The 9389-nt window shown below is 50.5% G+C and overlaps 1 protein-coding gene across 1 annotated transcript in view; it reads right to left on the bottom strand.

Moving 5' to 3' along the window:
* CCDC25 (coiled-coil domain containing 25) overlaps window positions 1–9389 on the bottom strand; it is a 17169-nt gene that overhangs the window by 4886 nt on the left and 2894 nt on the right. The window contains exons 4-7 of the mRNA XM_018569860.1: window positions 8543–8594; window positions 8337–8412; window positions 6140–6243; window positions 4307–4509 (exon numbers count right to left, since the gene is read on the bottom strand). Of these exons, the coding sequence (XP_018425362.1) occupies window positions 4307–4509; window positions 6140–6243; window positions 8337–8412; window positions 8543–8594 (435 nt within the window). The remainder of the gene's footprint in view (window positions 1–4306; window positions 4510–6139; window positions 6244–8336; window positions 8413–8542; window positions 8595–9389) is intronic.

Raw genomic sequence — 9389 nt, 5'->3', positions numbered from 1 at the left:
CCATGGTCCCCCACCAAGGCACAGGAAAGGGGCTCATCTCCCCTACTTGTGATCTGGTCTGCGGTGATGGGAGCGATGTCCATGGATATATTGATGTAATCTCTAGAAATATCTGTGTGCATTGCTCAATCAATGATATGGAGTCTTTACACTGATTTCATATACTTTTTATACTTAGACCCCGTACACATTGAGCGATTTATCGCGCGGATATCGCGGCAAATTACCGCGCGACATCGCGCTCCAATGCATTTCCATGGGGCAAAGGGTCCTGCTGTCGCGGGTCGTGTGTCGCTACAGCAGGACCCTTTTTGGAGCGGATTTAGCCGCGATTCAAGCTTGCTCAATGCAAGCTCGAACGCGATATCGCGCGGCAAATCTCGCGATGTCGCGCAATATGCAAATCGCGCGACAAACGCGCAATTTGCATATCGCGCAGTGGAAACGGGGCCTTAGTCTGTTGCTGTACGTCTATCTGCTGAAGAAAAACAATTGGCAAGCGCACTCATCAATTCGTTACCAGCTTTACAGCAAGGCTGGGGGGAAACACGTCGAGAGAAACTAGAAGGAAGCCAACCGACCCCCCCACCCCTTGCCTCTTACTCCACTACCATCATTCCTTGAAATGTGATCTGTATTTGGACATTTAAACCATTTTAATTTATTCAGCATTCCGTTTTGCTGCGTAGGAATATTTCAGTGGTTGCGTTGGCGCCTTCCATCAGGCGTTGTGTCTTTGTTGTTTTTATTATTTATATAGCTTTGTATATTCTTAGGTAATTTTCAACCGTGTTACCAATAAATGTGATGACTTCATGCCAGCACACTATTTTCTATCCGTACACCTTAAGGCCTCATTCACACTGCCGCGCATACACGCGTTTAGTACCATATGCAAATTAATGGCTTCATACACATAGCTGCGTATGGAGCTGTATATTTGTGTAGCGTAAAAATGCGCAAGAACAGAATAGAACCGAGATGCGTCTGGGCAGCGTATTTACGCGCATATACGCGCGTACAGTTCATTGGCATTTCTATTACAAATGATGCATTGTGGGATTGCAAATAGTGCACGCATATATGCACATAAGCTCGTATATATGCGCATGTACGCGTATACAGGTATTGCTCACTTAACGACCGAATTCCGTTCCTCCCACCAGGTCGTTAAACGAATTGGTCGTTAAGTGAGGAACTCTATACAGTACTGTGCTGCATTAGTACAGTACTGTATAGCGTTGCCGATGTACAGTACTGAACAGTGTACTGTACATCAGGCAATGAAAATACTCACGGGGACGCGCTGTGAAGAACAGAGGACGTCACTTCCCCCGGCGACACGTCGCACTGGCGCTGACGAGCGAGGTCAGAGGTCGCTCGGACGGTCGTAAGTGCGAGTGGTCGCAAAACAGGTAAGTCGTTAAGCGAGGAGTATCTGTATACAATTTTGCTCTTGCTTTGTGCGTGAATGAGGCCTAAAAGTCCTAATTTCCTTGGCACTTTGTACGTCTTCTGAGGGTGTGGCGGTGTATCGTAGTCCAGACAGTAGGTCATGTGTATATGATAGTTTTATTTTTCGGGAAGGTGGATAATCACTTTAACTCTGACTGCTACGGCACGCAGGGCATGTCCTCAGAAGTCAAAGGTTTAAGGTGCGAGGGCGTAAGACAGGGGTAGCCGAACTCCGGCCCTCCAGCTGTGGGTGAAACTACAAATCCCACGATGCATCTCTCTCCAGGAGTCATGTCTGTGGCTGTGAGAATCTTGCAATGCCTCATGGGATTTGTAGTTCCACCACAGCTGGAGGGCCAGAGTTTGGCTACCCCTGGCCTAAGTGATGCCAGCTAGCACAGGGCACCTGAACACTTCTCACGACAGCTAAAAGTGTAAATGGCAAGCAGCACGGGACAGTTCACCACAATACAAACTGTAGAGGCTCATGAAAGATTTACTGTGTATTGGTCTCATTACTTAGATTTACGTTACCTGACGGTGACCCTCAGAGCCAAGAGGTCCCCCCTCAGGTCTGTCAGCCGGAGCCTCCCCCATGCTAGTCATACACTGTGACGCTTGCCATTAATCACAGTTCTCACACAGCACTCACACACTCCCCGCCGAGCCGCTGCACAGACTCCACCCCAGTGATGTTTTAGCACCAAGCGTGACATAAATAGTATTCTCTGGATAAATAAACTGTTCTCAGCTCACATTAGTGTCCGTCATCAGCCAGTTTGCTCGGCAACACAACCCAGAACATACAGGGACACCCCGAGAGCTGGGAAATAAAAGCCCTGGCAGTGTGCAGGACGGCATTTCATGGGACGTTTGTGTTACTGAACACACAGAGCACTCCGAGGGCCTTTCGCCGTCTAGTGGTCATGCGATTCATATCCTTTACAGCGCTGGTTCTCAACCTGTGTAACCTCAGGACCCACATTCATCCTCAGTCATTAAGTTGCGACCCAAGTCACACTGCAATGGAACGCACGGCATTGCGGTAGCGCGCATTCCGGTGTGGGCAATTGAACTGTGGGAGGGAGGTGCGTTTGGGGTGCCATTCAAATGAATGAGTGCGTAGGAGGTGCGATTGCGTGGTACAGTGTGTTACTTGCGCAGGACTGTTTGATTAACGCGCTGTACTAATGTGAATGGGGCCCTCAAAAACACTGATACACAACCACAGACACAATCTCATTACAGAGAGGGGGTCCAGTGTGGGCTGCTGTGCTGTGACGGAGCTCCATCCATATGTGCGTTGCTTGTACAGCTCCCTTGTGTGCCCTGTAGAGGTGCCTGGAGTCAGAATGTGACGTCCCTCCGGTCCAGGCTCCTCTACAGGACACGCGAGGGAGCTGTAAGCAATGCATGTATGGATGGAGCTCCCTCGCGGCCATAGCTACAGCCCACTTTAAACTGACACTTGGCGCCCTGCAGCATATGAATGGCTGCTTGGCACGAGAACTGAAAGTGGAAGGCATGCGGCGACCCTCTGAAAACGGGGTCGCAACCCACTAGTTGAGAACCAAGGTTTTAAAGTACATGTATATCCGGGGTATGCAACCTTCGTCCATCCGGCAGTGGTGCAACTACAAATCCCAGTAGGAACTGACAGTCACAGACATGACTCCCAGAGGCAGATGCATGATGGGGTTTCACCACGGCTGTAGGGCCCGGAGTTTGCCTACCCTTGATGTATAACATATCCATATATATTCACACAATATGGAAGCATTCTCCTTTAAAAAAAAGAGCAGCAAATACCTTTTTTTGGCTACTTATGGATTGGTCACGTGCTGTGCTCTTCAGGGCGAAGGAAGCGGGAGGGACTGGGTCTATTAAAGTGTGTTGCATTAGGCCAGCCCAATTATTTGAATAGGCTGCCAATGCACCAGAACAGACTGAAAATCAGACCTGCGCCATTTCTTCCATCGCTTGAATAAGAAAAAAGAAAACTTACCGGGACTCCCCCAAAAAAGGTGGGTGCTCGAAATGACTGCGGATGGCGCTGTCACACGTAGACAAAAGGGAAAACGTCACCAGCACTCCAACAACCATAAGCCCTCATTCACACCTGACCGTTTTGTAGCGCGTTCTACGCTCGACGAGCGCTCTACAAAACGCTCAAAAATATAAATCCCATTGTATTCAATGGTCTCGTTCCCACCTTGGTGTATTTCCGCCCGTCCCTAACTCGCTACAAAACGGCCCACGCCTGAAAAGGTACAGGTACTACTTTGGGCCGTTTTGTAGGGCGTTTCCATTGGGATACAGCCAAGTAGCCTTTGGAAACGCGTGACGGTCGCGCAACTTTTTTTTTACCCGCAAATCCAGGTAAAAAACGCGCCACAGACGCGCATATGCAATACGCCTAGGTGTGAACGAGACCTTATAACATCAATTAGATGCTCATTTATTGACAGATGCTGTCTCTCATTAGCAAGCGCTTTCGGGGCCACGCAGGGTCCCCTTAGTCAGGCTCAGAGATGACGAAGGGGACCCTGTGTGGCCCTAAAAAGCGCTTGCTGTCGCATGGCAGGCGCATCTGTCAATAAATGAGCATCTAATTGCGGTTATTATCGTTGTTGGAGTGCTGGTGACGTCTTCCCTTTTATTTCTTCCATCGCAGCGCACAATGCATGGAGCGTGTTAGCCTGTGTTGTGCGGCAACGAATGTGCCTTCATTTACCGTGTTGGGCCACCACTGAAAATGTATGTCAACACAACGCACTGAAGTCTGGACGGTGGTCACTGTGAATGGTCCCTTAAGGCGCCATGTCACTATTCTACACTACGAGGGACGTACCGGAGATCCTCCATCTCTTTCTTCTTCTTCACCTCTTCCTTCTCCCTCTTCTTCATCTCCTGGATCTGAGCCTTCTTCTCGTTCCTCTCCTCCCGGTCCCGCGTCTCCTTCTCTGCCGCCAGGTCCGGGAAACGTTCGTCTCTCGTCTTTTCCAGGCGGTTTAGAATCTCGTTCGCTTTCTTCTCTACGATCACAGATTTCACCTGAGGAAGGAGACCCGAACAATGAATATGATAAAAGAGCGAGCCGAGAAATGTGCAACCTGAAGGGGGACGTTCTGGGTCAATATTTGTTGCTTTTCTTAGGAAGAGCTCCAGGAATAAAAAAAAAACAAATGTACCCTTGCAGTGGGGCTACACCCGCACTTCAAGGGTTAAAAGGAGAACTATGGGGTTAAGGCTTTTCCCCATAGTTCTCCTTAGGGTAACGGGAGGACACAAACTAGCGTCCTCCCGTCACCCTAGGCTCAGTATACCGCGAGCTACAGCTCTCTATATACTGAGACGCCGCAGCTATAGTGGATCCCGACAATTGTGCCTGGATCCGCCCAGCTGCGTGACTGACAGCTGGCTCTGCCTATCTAGAGGCAGAGCCAGCTGTACCCGCCCCCTCCCCCGTCCGCGCTGGAAGATTGGAGCGGGGAGGGGGGAATCCAGAGAGCTGTGACAGGATCGAGAGGTGAGCGAACGCCGGTATGTGTTCGCTCACCTCCCGATCTACTGAGCCGACCTGTGACAGTCTCATTGTCACAGGTCGGCTAGAACTATGAGGTGAGTGAAAAGCACTCGCCTCATAGTTCTCCTTTAAGTGCTCATTTTGTCTAGGGGCGTCCTATGTGGGTCCACTGACCTGCAATAGACATGAAGACAGCGAGGGACATTTCACAGCTGGAGTTGAAGGGGAGAGGTGAACACTGACCGCCGTGACAACCACTACATACGTGTGCACTATGACTCTAGAAAGTGCGTGTGGGTGTGTAGTTAAATACTCAACTCTGGCCAGACATACAAGACAAATTTAGGGCCCAGTCACACCATATCCAGTGCGTTCCGGTGTGGTTCGAGCTCGGAACGCACTGAATTGCATAGATCAAGCCGAGCAGTGTTCTGGGGCGTCAGTGCCATTCATGTCAATGAATATGCAGTGCAATCTGCTGCATGCGCAATTTTTCCAGATTGCACTGCACTGGGACGGAGGGCATTCCTGTACCTTGCGTTCCGTTGCGGGCGATCACACGGCGGGCGGGGGGTGTCTGCGGGGGGCCATTGACATGAATGGCACCGACACGCCTCCACCCACCCCAGGACGCTGCCCGCCTTGATCTATGCGATCCAGTGTGTTTGCGGGCTCGAATCGCACCGGATATGGTGTGACTGAGCCCTAAAGCAGAACTCCAGCCATGTTACATGCTGATAGCAGGAGAAGCCAGGGTGACAGAGATGACCTATGCTTCTCCTTTCACTACCCAATCACAGGCTGGGGGAGGGAGAAGACCTGTAAGTGTTACTGAAAAACCAGCTCTCCTTCCATGCCAGACAGGGCTGTACTGTGTGGCAGTGCTGTGTATACCCAGGACTGGATGGAAAGCAATACAAAGCTCCATTATATATATATCATGTCTGTATTCAGCCTTCAGCCTTGTGTTGCTCTATCATGATCTGGGTGTCTGTGTGATGAATAGGAATCGGCAGCTTTGGCTATTAGCAGAGGGCTGTGCCGATAATGAGGGATTATATTCCGCCTTGTAAACAGGAAACGCTCGGGCGCGGCCGGCCTCAGTGTATAAATAACATACATCACACTTCATGTTTATGTCTCCAAAACAGCAATGACCTCTTTCTGCCGGTGAAAGCCGATCTGGCCCACGTCCATGTCTGCGGTTTTCTTTAAATTAGCCCACGGCGTGTACACGACGTTGATGTTGTTCATCTTGGAGCCTGGAGACAGAGCAACAGGAGGGTCAGCGATCAGTTCTGGACTCATGGACAGTACACAGTAAATCTAAGGCCCGATTCTTGCCGGAACGCACTGCGGCCGGTGTTCTATCACAGATTGTGACTGCGTTAGAATGTGTGACCGGTCAGTGGTCACACATTCTAACTTAGTCACGCCCATTTCTTTCCGGGGTAAAAATGTGTGACCGGCAAAAGGTGTAGATTTCCAACGCTTTCTCGGCTGTTCCAGGGCAGATCGGCATCGCAGATGGTATGTGCAGGGGAACCGATCTGCCCTGGAACAGCTGCACTCAAAGTCGGATAGAAGTGACATTTCAGGACCGATCAGCAGTTCCAGGGCAGATCGGTTCTCCTGCACATACCATCTGTGATGCCGATCTGGCCGTAACAGCTGGGAAAGCGTTGGAATTCTTCACCTTTTGCCGGTCACACATTTTTACAGTGGGAAAAAAAATGGGCGTGACTACGTTAGAATGTGTGACCACGTGACCGGTCAAACATTCCACCGCCGAAAAAATGGGCGTGATTACATTAGAATGTGTGATCACGTCTAACGCAGTCACAATCAGTGATAGAACACCAGCTCACTATGTTGTGGGGCAGGAGGGGGCGTGGCGGTCCATTGAAGTGAATGGCACCGTAGCCACGCCCTTCGACCGCAAGGCACATCATCAATGCCTGTGGTCCGGTCCAAACAAAATGCTACAAGCACTATTTTGTTTGGACCGGACCACAGGCATTGTTGTGCCTTGCGTTCCCATGAGGCCGACTGCATTGCGGCCGGAGGGCGTGGCTACAGTGCCATTTACTTAAATGGACCGCCACGCCCCCTCCCGCCCCACAACATAGTGAGCCAGCCGCAATGCGATGCAGTGCGTTCCGGCCAGAACGCACTGTGTCTTTTGTGAACGAGGCCTAAAACAAACAAGTCACATACTGCAGTCACCCGTCCTCAGATGTGATGGCTGCATTGGATTTTATTCCCTTCATTTCTATTTCCTAGGCAATCCTACAAATCCTACACACTCCCTGTCCTGTCCCTGGGTGGCTACACTCATTTCTGCACTGTCTCTATGGGGGAAGCCATGGTTGTAGACATGTATGCCTCCATTACATGGGAGATGGGGAGATGAGAAAAAATTGTCTTATGCTTCTAGGTCAGCTCACTGGAATTGACAATGACTTTCTGTACTGGTGGTATACTGGTGCATCCACACTGGGAATAGTCCACAACATTTAACCAATACTCTCTCAGTTGGGGCCCGGGACCCCTCAGGATGCTTCCACTCCACATAGAAATACCTCGAATATTGGGTATAAGAGGAAGGTCATTGGAGCTGTAGGGGCCCTAAAACAGCCAAGACTGGAGACAGCAGGCTGGCCCTCCAAATCCATCAAGAAAGTCCGACACGGCCCCCATGTAGTTCCGAGATGTCAGCGGACTCCCGGCGTGAACGGCAGGGGGGGAGGGACTCCCGGCGTGAACGGCAGGGGGGGAGGGACTCCCGGCGTGAACGGACTGGAGGGAGGGACACCCGGCGTGAACGGCAGGGGACACACACACACCGACTCTGATGTATAGAGCAGAACCCCATTTTTTTGTGTTTGTTTTTGCACAGGGTCCCCCCACCTTAACATCCTTATCTATGAAGATAAGGTTTGGCATGGATTTCGGAGAGGCCATGCACCATTTTTCATATAAAGGGCGCCGTGTCTGAAAAAAGGTTGGGGAACTCTGGAGCAGACACCCCCGTGGGTACATTCATCTCCCCACTGTATCTAAGGAGGGAGCCACGGTGGTTCCCGAAACTGGACCTCACACCTGCTTTGCCTTGGTTCATCATTACACGTGGGATGGGGGGATATTAGTAGTTTACAGAAGGAAGAGAACATTGTTTTATGCTTCTGGGTCAGTTCACAGGATGTGACAAGGACACGGCAGGTATTTTCTGTACTTGTACCCTAATCCAATATGGCCGCCTGATCCAAGGGAAGCTGCAACCTTATGTATTACATTTGTGTTCCTGGATTTAGATATCATTTAAGGAATCTGACGCCACAAAACAAGGCAGTACCTTGGATGCTGTTGCCTTTCACGAGCTGCGCGCAGTCTGTCAGAACATCTTTAGGAACGTCGTCGATCGTCTGCCCCTGAAATAGAACAGCGGATCTTACAGTCGGGGCTCCATAGACGCAGAGTGATGGGGTTAGGTTGGGCTGTACCAGCGCTGGGCATGCTGATAATGTAGTCCTCCCAGTTATAATACGTGGCCAGCCTTACCTTTTGTAGCCGAAGGTAAACGTGAGCAGAGGAGAGCTTGTCCACGTGAAACCTGCGAGGACAAAAATATCAGTGCGGGGCGACACAACGGGCCGAGCAATTCACAGCAAAATGTTACACTTCAATTGGACCGGAACTAAAAAAAAAAACTGGAGATTTGCTGTGTTACCGGTAACATCCAGAAATATAAATTGTGCCCAACAGAACCCAAATCTAACTTGGCTGAAATTCCTCCTGATGGCAGTGCACTTCCTGTGCCTAGGAACCCCCGTCCTGTAGCCCCCATAGCTGTATATCTGCAGTGTGAGATCTAAGGCACCGCTGCCTCCCTTTAGGCTAGGTTCACACCTGCACTACACCGCACGACGCCCGGGACCCACGTCCCGTGTGTCGTGCTGTCCTGCACAATGCAGGCGGCGATTTCCGCGTGGCCCCATTGATTTCAATGGGGGGACATCTGATGAAATGCATCAATTCTCCTGCATAATGCGCAGTGAGCCAATCTGCCCTGACAAAGCGCCGGAATGCTTGACCCAATGGGCGGTCACACATTCCACCGCTGTCAAACTGGGCGGGATTATGTTAAAACGTGTGACCGCGGGGTCACACATTCCAACGTACTCACAAACTTTGATAGCGCACCGGCTCTACAACATGCAAACACATTGAGGCTGCAGTTTGTTGACATCTAATGTTTTAATAACATTCCAAATGCCGAGAGTCACATCTGTGTGCGAATCTTTTCCCCAGATAAACAGAAACTCCTCAGTTGCCTGAATAGAAGAATGCCGAGTGCCGCGGCCTATGGAGAATGGTGCAGTGTGGGAATCCAAACTGCTGCAAAATG

Source organism: Nanorana parkeri, unplaced genomic scaffold, assembly GCF_000935625.1.
Source record: "Nanorana parkeri isolate BGI_ZX_2015 unplaced genomic scaffold, ASM93562v1 scaffold1413, whole genome shotgun sequence".
Taxonomy (NCBI): Eukaryota; Metazoa; Chordata; class Amphibia; order Anura; family Dicroglossidae; genus Nanorana; species Nanorana parkeri.
This window is presented reverse-complemented; position numbering and strand designations above follow the sequence as displayed.